The following is a 19,617-nucleotide window of genomic DNA, read 5'->3' as shown; positions in this document are numbered from 1 at the left end:
GAATCAGAAAGATGGGCTTTTTCACTCACTCCAGATAAAGTAAGAATCCAGGTAGTTAAGTAATTCTGATTTTTGCTTCAGAAATAATGATCTTCCCCACTCAGGCATTTTTTTTCCGGTTGCTTGCTAAGCATTAAGCAGATTTCAATTTTTGCTGAGGTGATTATTAAGATTTATGGATCAGAAAGCTGAGGGAAATATTGACCATGGCTAAACCAAGGTTATTATATTTATAAAGGAGAAAAATATTTAGTCTAGATTTAAAAAGTGCTTAAAGTTTGGATCCTAAGTGTACCATTAAAGCACCTGAATAAATAGCCTTATTTTCAAAAGTGCTGAGCACCCAGGAGCTCCAATTCACTGCAGGTTGGACAGCGTCTAGGCATTGGGAGCCTTCACTTCAATGGAAGCTGCCGGATGCACAGCCTTTTTGAAAAATGGAGACCACTTCCTTAGGAGCGCCTGTTTCTTTAAAATCTTGACCCTTAATTGTCAGTGAAAAAATAGGTCAATGTATGTACTTTTATATAAACCCTGAATATCTGGATCATCAAAATATCTATACATTTATCTATAATGGCCAAATATTTTTTAAATTTAAGAAAATGTTTTCCTTCTGAGAATCACATTCATTAGAGGAAATGAAGCTTAAAGTCAAGAACTCTCCCCTTTCCCCCTGCCGCTCCCCCCCTCCCCCCGCCATGAAGACAAACAGTTTTCTTGGAACTCACTGTTTGGATATATGCTCTGATTGTTTTAACACTTTTGCTTAGCTACATATTATTGGTCTCTGAGGAGGAAAACAATAGAAACTTGCTGATTTATCACTCATCAGTTATTTTCAACCAATTATAACCTTATATTCCTCCCATATATGTAACAATTATCTATTAAAAATATATTTTTCCATATTTTAACTGGGCAAATCTGGTATTTTGGGCTTCTGTATATTTTTCATCTGGTTTTGCTTTAATCTTGCATTATAATGTGAGAAGGTTAAATTCTATTTCAGTTGGAGTTTTGTCAAGCCAAAAACAGTACCACATTTCTGATCTCACTGCACATATTAAAATTAGCAACCTCATTTAAATTTGCCATTCTGTTGCAAACATATTAATTTATTTATTTTTACTATACAGGAAAAAAACAGGAAAATAATTTGAAAATACTTCTGAAAAGTGAAAACTGAATCACATTCAAGGTTACACTTTCAAAGCAGTGAGTAATAAATTACGTGACAAATAAGTATTGTGTATTTACTTTCTGATACATTTGAATCTCTTAATAAGCTCAATTTAGGAATGGCACAGTTAGTTGTTTTATTGAGCAGGTAGGAATAAAAAAGGATCAGAAAGCCAAACTTCACATCCCTATGCTAATATGGGTGCATATATAAGAGGCAGAACTTTAAAATATAAGGTATGGAACGCCATGATTCACACACAGCCTCTCCCATTCTTGACATCGATTCTGTTAAACAGTTCTCTCTTACAAGATGATGATTCCTTTTTTCTGCTAATAGAAATGCAAGCAACATTTTAGGTTACTTTTTTTCCCCCGGTTGCTTCTCTGAACTTAATGTATTCGGTTTTCGTATTCTTTTGCACTGTGTATAATATACGGTAACACAATTGGATTTACTGGTGCCAGACAGCAGAACTCCTAACCTTTAATGTCAGGTACATTAGCATACAATTTCATATCTATTTTCTCAGATTTATCATTTCACCTTTTCCAGTGCATAAAAGCGAATGTACCTTCTGTTGATGCCATTGCAAGCTAGTGAGGTTATTTTATTTGTAACCTTCATGACAATGGCAATGTGCTCTTCAGAAGACCTAGAAAACTAAAGCGTTCAAGGCTTTTCCCTCATTTGTATCTTCTTCGCTTTCTATTCCACCTCAGTTTCAACACCTATTTCATCCATTCTATTGAGTTTTCTTTCTTATGTCCATCCCTTAGGTACCTACCCAGAAAGCCATGTGTTAGTTTAAGACCAAAATCCCTAAATTGTCTGCTTTGCTGGTATTACATTTCAGCTGAACAGAAAAGGCATAATTACTGTGCAAGCCTGAAAGATCTGATTTAAAAAAAAATCTGGTGCCATGAGTTGCCCTTGCTTATGTCTGCTAACACAAGTAGTTCATTTAGGATACTGGCATTACCTATGTTTATTTTCCATCTTTTGATGGCGCTGCTTGCACTTTGACATCTCTTTTGAATGACAGCTTTGCTGGCATAGTACAGCATGTATGTTATGTCCTGTGTTAAAATGTTGCCTTTTAATTATATTGCACAAGGTACTACTTTTCTCTTGGTATTTTCCTCTAACTCAGAGGTTCTCAAATTGTGGGTCAGTACCCCAAAGTGGTCTTTGGACTGGCATTAGACTTGCTGGGGCCCAGAGCCCAAGCCCAAGCCCGGGGTCAAACCCAAAGTCCAAGCCCACCGCCCGGGGCCAAAGCATGAGGGTTTCAGCCCTGGGTGACAGGTCTCAGGTCTAGCTTTGGCCCCACCTGCCGGGGTGGTGAGGCTGGGGGGATCTCCTGCTTCAGTCCCCCCTCCTGGGGTTGTGTAGTAATTTTTGTTGTCAGAAGGGGGTCATGGTGCAATGACATTTGTGAGCCCCTTCCTGCAGGCTGAAAGACTCCACTTTCTGATTTCCTGCTTCCCATCTTCACTTGACCACAGGAATTCAGGTATATTTTAACCTACTTGAGCCCAAAGTCCATGCCTCTTTCTAATCCAATTTTCTGATTTTGAATTGGAAACTTCTCAAGATAGGTACATTTAAAAGAAATCCTATTTCTGTGAATACCAACCATGGTATCTTTAACTTATTAATTTTGTATATTAGTCTTTGTTTTATTATGTATTGCTCTGTGTTGGTGGATACCAAAGAAAGTTGAACTGTTTCTCTTATTACCACCACAGCTTTGCTTGAAACAGCTTTTTGATTCACTAACAAAAACCATAACGCCAGACAAGTGTATGAGATACATGGATACTAAAGGAATTATTTTAAAACAATAGCTACATAGAAACAGTCACAATTCTGACAATTCATTCACCTGATCTTTTAGCATATTGGATGAAAATGACAGCAATAAAAACCAATACCAATTTTCTGGGAAGAGGCAAAAGTGGATCAAATGTCAAAATAGTTGGGGTACTGATAGAGACATGAACCTGATACTAAAGATTATTGTAAAGCATTTTATGATCCATCTCAACTAAGGTGATATTATGACCTTAAGATAACTATAATTAAAAATTATAGTTTGTAACATTTTGCAAAATAATCAGTCATATTGCCATTATGATAAATGTTGATCAATTCTTCCACATTACATAGTAGAATTGATTCTTGCACATTTAGTTAATGTCCATTTTTTTATAAAAATGAAAGTGATACAATTCCAAGCAATCCTCTATCCCATTAAATGCTTTAGTTTTGATGTTGACACATAATTACATGTAAATTTTTTTCAATACCTTTAATCTCTTTGTCATTCTTGAACCATCTGATATCAGCTGCTGGTTTGCTACCAGCGGTCTTGCAGGTTAGCTGCATCCTCTCTCCCTCCATAACTGGTGAAGTAAATCCACTAATTTGTGGCTTCTCAGGAACACCTAACAAACAATCAAACAAACAAATAAAAGATATAACATGTTGCCAATCAGCTACTTTAAGCCTTTGACCAGAGGGTTGTCAATTGATAAGAGCTTAACCTATTAGAGGTCAATTTCCAAAAGAAATAACAGAGAGGTTTATTCACATAATGATTGACAGACCTAACAACAAGTGTCACTGAATTCTGTTTTCTATTTTAAACTGACCAGTGTATCTGAACCATACTAGAGTTTAATCAAAGAAAATGAAGATGTTTTGTATGTTCATTTAAAACCATTCCAGCTTTTCTCATACTTTATATTCAAGTTCAGATTGACTTCCTATTGCTAGATATAGAGTGGATATTTTAAGAAGATTATTTAGGGTGGGAGGCGTGGAATATATTAACTACTCTATTAAAATGAAACACAACCAAGAACAAAATCCAAACTGATCCATTTGCATTTTAACAGACAGTTCCAGCATGAATTCAGGGAATCCCAACACAAAAGGGGAGCAAAAAGAAAGACAAAAAATCCTTTCTTTTCAGATTTAACTAATATATAGTAATAATGGGCCCGATCCAAAGCACACAGAACTCACAGGAATCCTTCCATTGATTCAGTGAGCTCTGGATCAGGTCCTATGCCCATTAAACATCCTGCTCAGAACATTAGAGATGGCAAGGGATATGTTCTGATGAATGGAGGGAGATTTTTAAAATAAAGAACTGTGAATAAAATTGAGAATATTTAGTTATATTCAATGACTGGCTTAGTAACACACAGAAATTACTTATTTTGAGGGGATATATCTTTCCACAGATTCTAAAAGCTCTTAGAATACGATTAGGTTAACCTTTTATATCTGGAATGTTTCAATTAATTCACAGATTTTCATTCCTAGATAAAGAAAAGGAATACTTGTGGCACCTTAGAGACTAACAAATTTATTTGAGCATAAGCTTTCATGAGCTACAGCTCACTTCATCGGATGCATGCAGTGGAAAATACGGTGGGGAGATTTTATATACACAGAGAACATGAAACAATGGGTGTTACCATACTCACTGTAGTGAGAGTGATCAGGTAAGGTGAGCTATCACCAGCAGAAGAGAAAAAAAAAAAGACCTTTTGTAGTGATAATCAAGGTGGGCCATTTCCAGAAGTTGACAAGAACCTGTGAGGAACAGTGGGGGGCGGGGGAGGAGGGGGGAGGGAGAGAGAATAAACATGGGGAAATAGTTTTACTTTGTGTAATGACACATCCACTCCCAGTCTTTATTCAAGCCTAATGTAATGGTGTCCAGTTTGCAAATTAGTTCCAATTCAGCAGACTTATTGGAGTCTGTTTTTGAAGTTTTTTTGTTGAAGAATTGCAACTTTTAGGTCTGTAATCAAGTGACCAGAGAGATTGAAGTGTTCTCCAACTGGACACCATTACATTACGCTTGAATAAAGACTGGGAGTGGATGTGTCATTACACAAAGTAAAACTATTTCCCCATGTTTATTTCCCACCCCCTACCCCCACTGTTCCTCACATGTTCTTGTCAACTTCTGGAAATGGCCCACCTTGATTATCACTTCAAAAGGTTTTTTTTTCCTCTCCTGCTGGTGATAGCTCACCTTACCTGATCACTCTTGTTACAGTGTGTATGATAACATCCATTGTTGCATGTTCTCTGTGTATATAAAATCTCCCCACTGTATTTTCCACTGCATGCATCCGATGAAGTGAGCTGTAGCTCACGAAAGCTTATGCTCAAATAAATTTGTTAATCTCTAAGGTGCCACAAGTACTCCTTTTCTTTTTGTGAATACAGACTAACATGGCTGCTACTCTGATTCCTGGATAAAGGGATCAGTCATTGAAATTCCACTCTGTGCTCTGCATCTTGCAATTTGGTTTGTTCGTGTCTCTCCTTTTCCAAAGGAAACTGATAAACACTGCATACAATCAAACATTACTCCAAACACAAACAACAGCACCTATCACAGTGTAGATTCTGTAATAAAACTACTCCTACTTTTCAGAGGCATGAAATCGCATCTTTAATAATCCCTGTACATTAAAATCTTCTAATCCAAATCAGACCAGTGAATAGAAAGAATATTTCTGCATATAAATCATCTTTCTGATTAAAATGATGACATAGAATAAATTACAAAGAAAGAAAAAGAATGTTACTCTCATATAGGGGTATCTTTAAAAGAATTTCAAATGCAAGTTTCTAACAGACAAATAAAATTATTGTGAGATAGATGCTTCTGAATCCTTGCTGCTGTCTTTTCACTGGAAAGAAAACAGGTGATGTTTTGGAAAGCAGTCATGTAAAAAAAAAAACAAAAAAACAAAAGAAACCCAACCAACCAAACAAACAAAATAGACCATAAAAAATGAAGCCACCCTGATTTGAAGCTACTGATTAGATGTTTGACTTTTTACTTTTGTAACACCCTTTTATCTGTGTCCCACTGCCATTTAATAGGTTGAATTTGACTAATCATCTATTCTTTGGATCTTGAGATGGCTCTCTACAGAAAAAAAATTAACCCTTAGGCATTTGTTATCCCAAAATACTTTGCTTTGAGTGGATATTTTTGTCCTTAATGGCAAACTTGTGAAGATTTTTGTAAAATAGACTCAGTGGAACTCACAGAAGCATATTTCATATCCTATGCACAAAATCAATTCCCTGGCTGGATTAACTTTAATAGTACTAGCACAGAGAACATCTTGCATTAGTCCTATTAAATTCAACTGCCTGCTTTTCTATTTATAAAAAGCAAAACAAAACAAAAGGGAAACAAAAATCAATCTTTAAAATCATATCACTTGTTAAGTACACAGGTGTCTTTCAATGAACTATAGCAATTTCAGCTGATTGGGCTACTGACATTGACAGAATCACATAAAGCTTGGAACTGAAACATTATTTTTTGGGCATCTCTATGAATCTATTGCTTTTTGTGTGTGTGTCTCTATAACCTTTGGGGAAAATGGCAAAGTATTTAGAGGATGAAGCATAAAAGAAGCAAGCCCAGTGAAAATATGCACTTTGTAGAGGAAAAAAGAAAATAGAATGAGCCAAAAAAATGCATAGCTAAGGAAAAACTATGAGTCTTTAAAGCCCTTTTTGATTTCATGCTCTCTGGTTTTGTCTCCTTTGCCCTATACAGTACATTGTTAGGAGATGAACACATGCACCCTGTTAACCCCTTTGGTGCTTGGGATATAGAGGTTATGTCCATTTTAAGGAGCACTCATGTGGTGCTATTGGTGTACACTGTAATTCATGGTCCTGCCACATCACACATAATAAGGGGTTTGCTATTCCTTGGCATGGTTCTAGTCAAGCAATCTTTAGAAAAAGTAAGAGTGGGTGTTTTACATGCATCTTCTGCTACGTTTTCTGAAAATTCACCCTAGAAATATTTACCAAGACTTGAGAAGTCTTAGAACTCCTCTCTTAACTCATTTCACTTTGGTATTCTTAGCCAGCTACACTTACCCAGAACAGTGAGAAAAGCCTTGGAAGTTTTGACAGGCATAGTAAATAAAGAACAGGTGTATTGCCCTTCATCTGACAGAGATACATCACTGACGCTGATGCTCAGTTCATGCCATGAAGCTCGAACCAGCTCAATCCTGTTGTCCCTCAGGGCTGGAAAACAAAATGTATATGTTAAAGATATAACATATTACATTAATACAGTACAGCATGTTATTCAATAGGTTTAAATGCAGCAGTCTAATGAACATTTTTAATTACAAATCAATTATATGGAGACATAGACCAGTTAAATATAGATTATGATGTCATTTTTTTACTTTGAGGGAATTGCAACATTTGAACAGTTTTTGGATAGTCTCAAAATCAGCTGAAAAACAAAATGTAACCATATAAATTATTACATATTTAATATTGGGATTCAGTGATGTAATCAGTCTCAGCTACATTTTGGTCCCTTGCATTATATCAAATTATATTAAATCATCTGAACTACTACACAAGTTTGCAACAGAACAATGAATCCAAAATACCATCCCTTGATTTTCATTTGTTTCCCAGAAGCAGGACAGGACAGTGACACAACAGGCAGGGGTGAATATAGAATCATAGACTTTAAGGTCAGAAGGGACCATTATGATCGTCTAGTCTGACCTGCACAACACAGGCACAGTATCGCAGCCACCCAGTCCTGTAATAAACCTCTAACCTATGTCTGAGCTATTGAAGTCCTCAAATCATGGTTTAAAGCCTTCGAGGTGCAGAGAATCCTCCAGCAAGTGACCCATGGCTCATGCTGCAGGGGAAGGCGAAAAATCCCCAGGGCCTCTGTCAATCTCCCCTGGAGGAAAATTCCTTCCCGACCCCAAATACGGCCATCAGCTAAACCCTGAGCATGCGGGCAAGATTCACCAGCCAGACACCCAGGAAAGAATTTTCTTTAATAACTCAGATCCCACCCCGTCTAACATCCCATCGTAGGCCATTGGGCATATCTACCGCTAATAGTTAAAGATCAATTAATTGCCAAAATTAGGCTATCCCATCATATCGTCCCATCCATAAACTTATCAAGCTTAGTCTTGAAGCCAGATATGTCTTTTGCCCCCACTGGTTCCCTTGGAAGGCTGTTCCAGAACTTCACTCCTCTGATGGTTAGAAACCTTCATGTAATTTCAAGTCTAAACTTTCTGATAGCCAGTTTATATCCATTTGTTCTTGCCTCCACATTGGTACTGAGCTTAAATAATTCTTCTCCCTCTGTGGTATTTATCCCTCTGATATATTTATAGAGAGCAATCCTATCTCCTCTTAGCCTTCTTTTGGTTAGGCTAAACAAGCCAAGCTCCACGAGTCTCCTTTCATAAGACAGGTTTTCCATTCCTCGGATCATCCTAGTAGCCCTTCTCTGTACCGGTTCAAGTGCGAATTCATCTTTCTTAAACATGGGAGACCAGAACTGCACACAATATTCCAGATGAGGTCTCACCAGCGCCTTGTATAACATTACCAAAACCTCCTTATCTCTACTGGAAATACCTCGCCTGATGCATCCCAAGACCACATTAGCTTTTTTCACAGCCATATCACATTGGCGGCTCATAGTCATCCTGTGATCAACCAATACTCCGAGGTCCTTCTCCTCCTCTGTTACTTCCAGAGGTGAAAGTAAGCTAGTATGCCCCGGTATAGTGTACCGCCAAGAGCCGGTACGCCGTACCGGGGTGGATTGGCTACCCCAGGCGCAATTTAAAGGGCCTGCGGCTCCCAGCAGTGGCTGGAATCCCCGGACTTTAAATCGCTGCCAGAGCCCTGGGGTAGCAGCAGCGGGCTGAGGTGGCGATTTAAAGGGCCCGGGCGGTAGCGGCGGCCGGAGCCCCGTCCTCAGAGCCCTGCTGCTGGAGCCCTGGAGAAGCAGCAGTGGGACTCCGGGGACGATTTAAAGAGCCCAGGGTTCCGGCCGCCGCACCGCCCAGGCCTTTAAACTGCTGCTAAAGCCCCCAGCGACTGCTCTTACCCCGGCGGGGGGAGGCACTTACCAGTACAGGGTGGGCTGGGGCAGGCTCTGACCCTTCCAGGGGCCAGAGCCGGCTGCAGCCCGGCCCTGAACCGATAAGTCCCTAGACTTACTTTCACCCCTGGTTACTTCAAAGTGATGCATCCCCAGTTTATAACAAAAATTCTTGTTATTAATCCCTAAATGCATGATCTATCATTTTTCACTATTAAATTTCCTCCTGTTACTATTATTCCAATTTAAAAAGTCATCCAGATCTTCCTGTATGATTTCCCGGTCCGTCTCTGTATTGGCAATACCTCCCAGCTTCATGTCATCTGCAAACTTTATTAGCACATTCTTGCTTTTTGTGCCCAGATCAGTAATAAAAAGATTAAATAAGATTGGTCCCAAAACCGATCCTTGAGGAACTCCACTAGTAACCTCCTTCCAGCCTGATAGTTCAACACCTTTCAGTGTGACCTGTTGTAGTTTCTCCTTTAACTAGTTCCTTATCCACCTTTCAGTTTTCATATTGATCCCCATCTATTCCAATTTAGCTAATAATTCTCCATGTGGCACCGAATCAAATGCCTTACTGAAATCAAGGTAAATTAGATCCACTGCATTTCCTTTGTCTAAAAAAATCTGTTACTTTCTCGAAGAAGGAGATCAGGTTGGTTTGACATGATCTACCTTTTGTAAAACCATGTTGTATTTTGTCCCAATTACCATTGACCTCTATGTCCTTAACTACTTTCTCCTTCAAAAAATGTTCCAAGACCTTGCATACTACAGATGTCAAACTAACAGCCTTGTAGTTACCCGGATCACTCTTTTTTCCTTTCTTAAAAATAGGAACTATGTTAGCAATATGACCAGCACCAGACGGAGGTTTCAGGGGCAAGGTATGAAAGTAAGTCCCTTCTGTTCAATGCTGCAATGGATGTCTGTAGGGATGAACTCAGTGGGTTTCAGGAAACTTTCCTACTTTTCCTCTGGGGATCTAAATGGGGGAGGGGAGGGTGGTCACTTATCCCTCCTCCTCTTCTCCTCCCCCCAAGAGGGCAAAAGACACCAAACCTAGTGGATTAGGAGAACTTCATAAGGAAGGGATATGGTGATCAGATAAAATGCATTGGTAAAGGATTAAAAGGAGGTATTCTTTAAAGGAGTGGAATTGGGGGTGGGGTGAGATTCCTATGACTGGTAAGACAGGGAGCCAACTCACACCTCCCTTATAGCACCCCTTCATCTTCATTCAAGGGAGGTTGATAGGGTCCCAACATGGGTTGGCTGGGGACTAGGATGGGTAAGGGGGGAGGGCTGAGAGAAGCTTCCCTTGGGTATATGTACCTGATTATGGAATTACCTGCACCATACACTTTTATATTCTGAACAATGCCCCACATGAAGCAGTGAGGCCCTTATCAGCCTCATATTAAGTAGTGGGGGCCATCTTCTGGCTTGTAGGAAAAGGTATGTGGCTCCTTAAATGACTAGAAAGCCAGAGAGACTTGCTGTGGCTGCTTGAAACCAGGTCAGCAGACCCATCACCCTCTCCTCCCCAGGTCACCAAAAGAGAGGAAAGAGTATTTAGGTCTATACCTGTGCAAGAAAAGCCCTCTTTTACCTGGATCAGTTGAGCATCACCCACACTTTCACCCATGGAAGTCATTAAATACCAGGTTTTCTCAAGATACAGTGTGCATTACTGTAGTTGGTTCTTTACATAAATACTTAAGAATGCCCCAGCAAGGTCAGACCAATATCCCAGTATCCTGTGGTTTGACAGTGGTCAGTGCCAGCAGCTTCAGAGGGAATGAACAGAACAGGGCAATTATTAAGTGATACATCCCATTGTCCAGTCCCAGCTTCTGGCAGTCAGAGGTTTAGGGACACCCAGAACATGGGGTTGCATTCCTGACCATGTTGACTAATAGCCATTGATGAATATATCCTCCATGAAATTACCTAATTCTTTTTTGAACCCAGTTATACTTTTGGCTTTCACAACATCCCCCCAGCAATGCGTTCAATAGGTTGACTATGAAGTTTGTGAAGAAAGTACTTTCCTATGTTTGTTTACTTGTGGCACCTTAGAGACTAACAAATTTATTAGAGCATAAGCTTTCGTGAGCTACAGCTCACTTCATCGGATGCATTTGGTGGAAAAAACAGAGGAGAGATTTATATACACACACACAGAGAACATGAAACAATGGGTTTATCATACACACTGTAAGGAGAGTGATCACTTAAGATAAGCCATCACCAACAGCAGGGGGGGGGAAAGGAGGAAAACCTTTCATGGTGACAAGCAGGTAGGCTAATTCCAGCAGTTAACAAGAATATCAGAGGAACCGTGGGGGGTGGGGTGGGAGGGAGAAATACCATGGGGAAATAGTTTTACTTTGTGTAATGACTCATCCATTCCCAGTCTCTATTCAAGCCTAAGTTAATTGTATCCAGTTTGCAAATTAATTCCAATTCAGCAGTCTCTCGTTGGAGTCTGTTTTTGAAGCTTTTTTGTTGAAGTATAGCCACTCTTAGGTCTGTGATCGAGTGACCAGAGAGATTGAAGTGTTCTCCAACTGGTTTTTGAATGTTATAATTCTTGACGTCTGATTTGTGTCCATTCATTCTTTTACGTAGAGACTGTCCAGTTTGGCCAATGTACATGGCAGAGGGGCATTGCTGGCACATGATGGCATATATCACATTGGTAGAATACAGACTAACACGGCTGCTACTCTGAAACCTATGTTTGTTTGAAACCTGCTGACTATTAATTTCATTGGGTGATGCCCTGGTTCTTGTGTTATGTGAAGGGGTAAATAACACTCCCCCTATTCACTTTCTCCACATCACTCATGATTTTATGGACTTCTATCATATCCCCCCATAGTCATCTCTTTTCCAACCTGAACAACCCCAGTCTTTTTAATCTCTCCTCATACGGAAGCTATTCCATACCCCTAATCATTTTTGTTTCCCTTCTCTGTACCTTTCCAATTCTAATATATCTTTTCTGAGATAGGGCAACCAGAACTGCATGCAATATTCAAGGTGTGGTCGTACCATGGATTTATATAGTGACATTATATTTTCTGTCCTATTATCTCTCTCTTTCCTAATAGTTCCTAACATTATTAGCTTTTTTTGACTGTTGCAGCACATTGAGTGGATGTTTTCAGAGAATTATCCACGACTCCAAGATCTCTTTCTTGAGTGGTAACAGCTAATTTAGATCATAATTTTGTAAGTACAATTGGGATTCTGTTTTCCAATGTGCATTTCTTCGCATTTATCTGCTTTGAATTTAATCTGCCATTTTGTTGCCCAGACACCCAGTTTAGTGAAATCTCTTTTTAATTCTTCAGTCTGCTTTGGATTTAACTATCTTGAGTAATTTTGTATCATCTGAAAACATTGACACCCAACTGTTTACCCCTTTTTGCAGGTCTTTCACTAGGGGCTGGGAAGGATGTTTTCCCTCATCACCAGATTGGCCAAGGTGAGAGGTGTGTGTGTGTGTGAGGTTTCTGCCTTAACCCCAGTGGGCTGAATAGTTCGGGTGAATATGAAATGGGAGTTAAGCTATGATGTTGCAACTAATTTTGTAAGCATGGGGCAGATGTCCAGTGCAGACACTCCATGAGGGATGTATACAGTGATTGGAGAAAATGGACTGGTAAAGGATTTAAAGGAGGTATTATTTAAAGAAGTGGAAATGTGTGTGGTGGGGGTCTGGGCTCCTATGACTGGTATGGCAGGGAGCCATCCCACCCCTTTAAGCTGAGGGATCCCAGCAGCAGTTTGACTGGGGGCCAGGATGGGTAAAGGGGGATAGCTGTCAGCAGCCCCCACCCCACGGGTATATACAATTGATAATGAATTGCCTGCAATGTACTGTTTTATCTGTCAGGTACTCTCAGACATTTAGAAATAAAGTTGCAGCCTAATTAAACCATATCCACTGTGTCCTGTCCTCTTTCCAGCATAGTCAGACAAACTCTATTTCCTACCTGCTTAGTAATACACAGTTTCCCACAAATGTTGTTATTTTTTAAATATCCATTAGCACACACAGTGGTTTGGAATATCAGGTTTCCCAAAGCATTTTAAGCAATTATTTGCTATTAAAATGATGATATAAACTCTACTTCTTCATTCTTCAGATACACTTACAATGTTGATTGTAGCAATTGTAACAATTTGTAGGGATGACTGAAAAGGAAGAATTCTGTTTTGCAAAAAATTCTGAGGTTTCAGAATTTGTTTTGCATCAGAGAAAAAAGAGAGAGAGAAAGAGTCATGCACCTCAGAATAGCCAAAAACCTTGTGGCCTGGTTGTGTTTTGGGGCTACCAGCTCTCTGAAAGCCAAAGTGCAAATAGGACAACTATAATAACCAGAGCATTTAGGTTTATTTACTAGGGAGAACCAAGATATACAGTCACTGATGTGGACTGCAACTTCCTCTTTGGAAGAGACTCCATTCTGACTCCTATATTAGAGTTCAGTCTCACAATCTATTTCTATCTAAACCCTGATGAAAATGAATCTCTATCTGACTCTTTGGTTGCTAAATTTGGATGTTTACAAACCATTGCAAAGTTATTAAATTGCTGCTATGGGCTCCTACTAAGGCAGATCTGCACCAAACTTAGCAGTTCTGACAGAATTTCATCTACCAGCAAAAAAATGATTTTGAATCTGCTGCCTTGAAGGCAGCTCTTTTGCACTGACTTAAAGCTGGATTTATTGATTGCTTCAGAGTAGGTCAGTCAAAGCCTGGCGTGTTCTCCTTGGGGTCTGATGACTTAAAGGTGACACCTTTGAGCAGATTTCACATCCAAGTGTATCATGAACTGCTCCAAATAGTAATTGTAGTTGTCCATGATGGTCATCTTCCAGTCACAGGAGAGACTCCATCCAGAAAATAGGAAAAGAAATATACATAACATAAGAAGAAACATGATAAAAACCACAGAAAGATAAAACAAGAAAGCCAAGTACCAGAGGTATACTGACATTCCAACTGGTGAAAACAAGCTCATGAAAAGCTACTGCAGCCACACATAAATAAGCATCTTCCAAGGCAAAACATGTGAGCTCCTCCCATATCAGCAGATAAATAGAAAGATGATGATTGAGGCTTTTCTGGCCAGTACTCCTCACAACAGTTCAACTTATGCTTATGTCCTTTTAGGGGCCAGCTCAGAACTGACCTCGGAACATTCCAATTCTAATCACATGCAAGTAGTTCAGACACAAAAGTGGAACTCTGTTATACAAAGGTTACTGACCTTTTTGAGGGATGAGAAAAATTATTTTCCATATGAACCACTGGCTCTAAATAGTTTAACTATTACACAGGTACATAATTTGGATCAATGTCATATGTGTTAAAACAAATGATCTGAAACTATGATTGAATTTTGCCTTCTTTTTACCAGATATTATTTGAAAATTTAATACCCTATATTTAATGTTGTAAATTAATATAATTTGATTTATCTTTCCTGTATAGTTAGAGTTGACTACAGCCCAGTTACAGAAGAGCACTACTGTTACTACCTAAATAAAGTTTATGTGAAATCTTGTCAAGATAATACCATGCTTTGGAACTTTAGTTCTGTGCAAAAGCATGAAAGGAATAATCAGTAGCATGTATTCTTTGAAAAAAATCAAGTTTATAGTTGCCTTTTCATGGAAAAATGTACTAGTATATCTAAAATACAAGAAACTGTTCTCACTATTAATGAAGAAGTAAAACACAGTAGAATAAGTATGCGCTGTGTGAAATTTTGTATGCATGTGGAATGGATATAAACTAAGGAATAGGCTTATTGAAACTCAATATGATATGTATTATATTGAATTTTCCTTGCAATTTTCAATATATTTCTACTGCAATATGTCTTAGGCTCTCCAAAGATGCTAACAATAGACACTACTGTAGTGTTGAAAGCATCTGCCTCATAGTGCAATGTATAATAGTGTGTTATAATTTAGTTGTAGTATCTTTTTCCCAATTTATCTTTAAAAGTGCTAGATTAACACTTTGGAGAGTGAAATCTATTTCTCCACTGAACTGGTATGCTATGAGAAATTTATGATAATTATTATGTGCTATATATTATAATGATAGTCCCTATGGAGCCTAGCCCCAGTGTGCGAGGCACCATACAAAATATATAAGAAAAAGAAAAAGAACACAATCTTGAAAAGCTTACACAACCTGCATTAAAAAAAATTGTCCTTGCTTGACTTTCAGGATACTGTTCTCTCCTGGTTCTACTCTAACTGCTCTTTCAGCATCTCCTCTAGTATCTCTTCCTTCTTTCTACTTCCCGCTTTGTGAGAAGTCAAAGGGCTCTCTCCTTAGCTCCTTCATTTTCTCATTCTAGACCTTTTCCTTGGATGACTTCACCTGCTGATACATGTTTAACTACCATTTTCACACTATGCACACAGAGAGAGTTATATGACACATGGAATATATAAAAAAATTGGCAAACACACACACACATATTACATTACTCATATCATACCACTGTTAGTTTTTCTGCACTAGGAATCTCTGTTGTGAACATACATACTGCAATTTGCATATTTGTAAAATAAAATACATAAGTTGCAACATGTCCAATATGTATTATGTGGTATATAACAATTCTCAAAAGCTGCACAATGTAACTAATTCATAAGTATATAAAATAACTATGCATAAAACATTTGTTCCAAACTATGAGCATTTCATTTATTTGACCTGTTGTTGTATCTTTACAGAGGATTTCCTTTCAGAACATTTTTCAAGCCAGAAAGATACTCCTAGAAGGCAACCACCTTAATTTGCACAGCCTAGTTATACAGTAAGTAGAGGATACAGCACTGTATTTCAGCTACACGTGTTAGCAATCATTATTAGCTGGCAACCATGTGCAAAAAACTGGTCTCCTAACACACATCACATAAATCCATTTTTGCACATAATAGTATAACCACCATATGTTGTCATGTAGTGGAACCCTGTGATATAGCATTTATATCAAAGAGAAAGAAAGATTGGAAATCCATACAATCATGGAAAAAAACATTCATACTCCACACTGGGAGGTAAAGGCATCTGGACTTGTTAGATATAGTAACTGGCATCCAGCATCAGTAATCTTATTTCTTTATCATCCCTAAATCCTGCCAATGTTTGCAGTCAGATATTGGAAGTACTGAAATAAAATAGTTTGAAAATAACTTGCAGACATTTTGACAATGCTAACTTGACATTCCTTACAATCTAGGGATTGGCTCACCAAAGTTATCTTCCTAATGTTACAGCTGTTCTCTCAATCAGGGGGATAACACAATTATTAGCTGGAACCAGCAAGAGTCCTAGCATTCTACAGATCACGCTAAACCCCACAAATTCAATACTACACAACCAAAATAATCATTTAATTTGATTTTCACATATGAACTTTCCATAAGTACTGCCCCCACACCTGAAGTAAGTTTCAAGAGGGACAAATTCCGCTCAGATTTGGACATGCAAGTCCCTTTGACTTTGATGCATTGACCTCAGTGGGAGTTGTGTATGTATATTCAAGGGCAGAATTTGCCCCATGACATTTACCATTGATAGTGCCTAACGCATATTTTATAGGCATAAAAATAAATAGATTCCTTCCCTGAAATATTTGCAATCTAAGTACGCACACTGAACATACATGTATGCCCACAGAAATGAGGGATAGGGATGTATGCAAATAAACACATGATATTAGACACTGACTTTGTTGTTTTCTCACCCCCTCCTCCGCCTGCTGATTTTACCACAGATTTCCCATATAAACATCATTCACTCATTTAAACCTTATAAATATTCATTCAGTCCTTGCCCATTATCTAACTTTTTATCCAGTTGTTTCCATATCTTCCCAACTGGCAGGTACTTATATGGCACCCAACTTTGTAATGAGCTCCATAATGTAGGCCTAGATCCTGTGAAACTTCCATCACCTATTCTCCTGAGCATCACCTACTGGTCGATAGTTTCCTGATTCCAGTGGATTCTGGGTGTTATGACCCAGGTTAAGTTCAGGGAAGGTAACTGTCAGGTAGCTAGGGCCAGACTGATGGTGGGTTTCAATATTAGAATAGAAACCTGGAAACGGGCTGTGTCTTCACTGGGGCGTCAAGGCAGAGAACAAAGCAAGGCTATGTATTCACACCAACCTTTGTGGCTAACCAGACTTGCTGCTATATTTGGGACAAATTGGAGCCTTTTCAGGGTGTGTGACTTAATTCCTATATGAAATTAATTGAAATAGTCAAACCCAGAGGTCCCAGATATATGGATAATTGTGACCAGATCCTTGACTGATAGGATGGGGCACATCTTCTAGATGCTCATAGATAGAGGTTAGCATTTTTTTTAATTGTTGTATCTATTAGTATCAATAAATAGCACTGATGAATTCAATAGGACTCCAAAGTTGCAGAACAACTAAAAAATGAGAGATGTCAGAAAGAAGGCCATGTGTCTGAAGTATTTCTCTGTTCCAGTTCCAGTTCCATTCATCCTTGCATCCTCTTGGAGATGGGACAGGAGTACTGGGTGATCAGAGGGGACCAGTAGGAGGAGTATGAGTGTTCTTTTCTTGTCTCTGGCCAGAGGTGGGACCTATCAGTCAAGTCCTGCCTGAGTTCAGAGCTAGCCAGTTACTCTTCATCCAGATGCTGTATAGATGTACTTCACTGAATTGACAAATGAGAAAATAGGGAGAGGATGCTGCTCACAATTCAAATAAAGAACACTTACAGCTGTGTCTCTCTCAGATACTGTGGACAATTTAGCCTGTACTGCCTCACTGACTCTCAACAGCTTCATATAATTATTGAATAAAATGGGGAAATTGATTGAACCTTGTGGGAGTTAATTTTGGAGGTGGAGGAACAGTTGCCCATAACAACCCTCGGCAATTAGTTTTAGAGAAAGGACCTCTGTGCCATTTCAGGGCTACTCCAGTTCCATTCACTCTGGCACCCTCTTGGAAGTGGGACAGGAGTATTTGGTGATCAACAGAGAGGACCAACAGGATGACCTGGAATGTACTTTTCTCATCTCTGGCCAGAGGTAAGTCATCCACCAGAGCAACAATACTGTCTCTGTGCCACGCTGTAGCCTGAAGCAGGGCTAAGAGGGATGCAGGATATTGGGAGCTTGACAAATCAAGCTAGATTGTTTTTAATTAGCTTGCTTAGAAAAAAGAGAGATTAGACATTTGGATGCATTTAAGGGATTTTTTTTAATAGTGAACTATTGCATGTTTCAGGTTTTGTATTAGATGAGCATGTAGTAGAAAATGAGTTGACAGTCTTCATTAACAAGGGTTCCAGGATTTCTCTACTCTTGTTTACCATCCTAGAGAGATCAAAGGGTAATGTCACAGTTGGTGGCCCTGATTGCTGTCAGTGCATCCATGACAACTACTTGTGTGAGTTCAGGTTTCAAGATAATTTCCTCTGTGAAATAGGAAAATAATTCCTAACAATAAAATATGTTCTGGTACAGTGGAGCAATCTAGGTTTACAATGTGATTTACAGTCCAGAAAACTTCTTTGGGATATGACTTTTCTGACTGTCTATAGTACAGACAAAGTAGGATCACTTTGGCTACTTTATGACTTGGGAACAAGTTGGTAAACAGTCCTTGTATCTGAGACATTCTGTACTGATGCACATTCTTCAGGAGCCCTACTTGGATTTTCTTCCTTCTCTCTCTGTCGCAAATCATTCAGGAACCATGGTGATTAGTGCAGGTGGTGAAACATGTCAGTACTAGAATGTCTATAGCCGCAGTCCGTAATGGCCAATCTCTCAACCCTACAAACAGCTCAATAAATCTGGACTTGCTGACTTCTGGTATTGAAGAGATGTGATCCCAAATTCCTGGATACTTTCGTTTTTGATGATGAGACAAATGGCCTTATGGGATTTGTTTATTCACTACCACACTTTAAAAAATGCACAACAGGCTCAGTATCCAACCCTGAATACATATAGCCCTTTGACAGTGAAGATATTTTTTGGAATTGGAATATATTTAATTGTTCAGATGAAAATTGGAATATATTTAATTGTGCACATAAAAAAATAATATTCCTTAGAATGAAGCAATGTGTTGCAAATTCTGATCATCTGGTTCCTTCTGCAGTGTGAAATTACAGTGGAATCTATTACACTAATGCAACTGGACATGTGTCATAACACAACAGCCCAGGAATCATGCTTTTCTAATATGCAGCTGCAAAAATTAAAATTACAGAATGATCTGGCAAGCTCAGAGATGGTCAGAATTAAAACAGATGAGATTCAATAGATAATGTAATGACAACAAATGATAATCCTCAGATACAAAATGGCAGACTAGTATTTAGAAAGCAGTAATCCTGGAAAAAGCCTGAGGGATTACAGAGGAAATAAGCTA

General features: G+C 38.8%; 1 protein-coding gene across 9 annotated transcripts in view; it reads right to left on the bottom strand.

Annotated features, from left to right (window-relative positions):
* Window positions 1–19,617, bottom strand: part of CADM2 (cell adhesion molecule 2) — a 1,073,705-nt gene that overhangs the window by 176,291 nt on the left and 877,797 nt on the right. For all 9 annotated transcript variants that reach the window (XM_038385081.1, XM_038385064.1, XM_038385091.1 and 6 more), the window contains 2 exons: window positions 7,127–7,279; window positions 3,496–3,633 (listed from right to left, as the gene is read on the bottom strand). In XM_038385081.1, the coding sequence (XP_038241009.1) occupies window positions 3,496–3,633; window positions 7,127–7,279 (291 nt within the window). The remainder of the gene's footprint in view (window positions 1–3,495; window positions 3,634–7,126; window positions 7,280–19,617) is intronic.

Source organism: Dermochelys coriacea, chromosome 1 (genome assembly GCF_009764565.3).
Source record: "Dermochelys coriacea isolate rDerCor1 chromosome 1, rDerCor1.pri.v4, whole genome shotgun sequence".
Taxonomy (NCBI): Eukaryota; Metazoa; Chordata; order Testudines; family Dermochelyidae; genus Dermochelys; species Dermochelys coriacea.
Note: the sequence above shows the minus strand (reverse complement) of the source record. Positions and strands in the feature narration are given on the sequence as shown.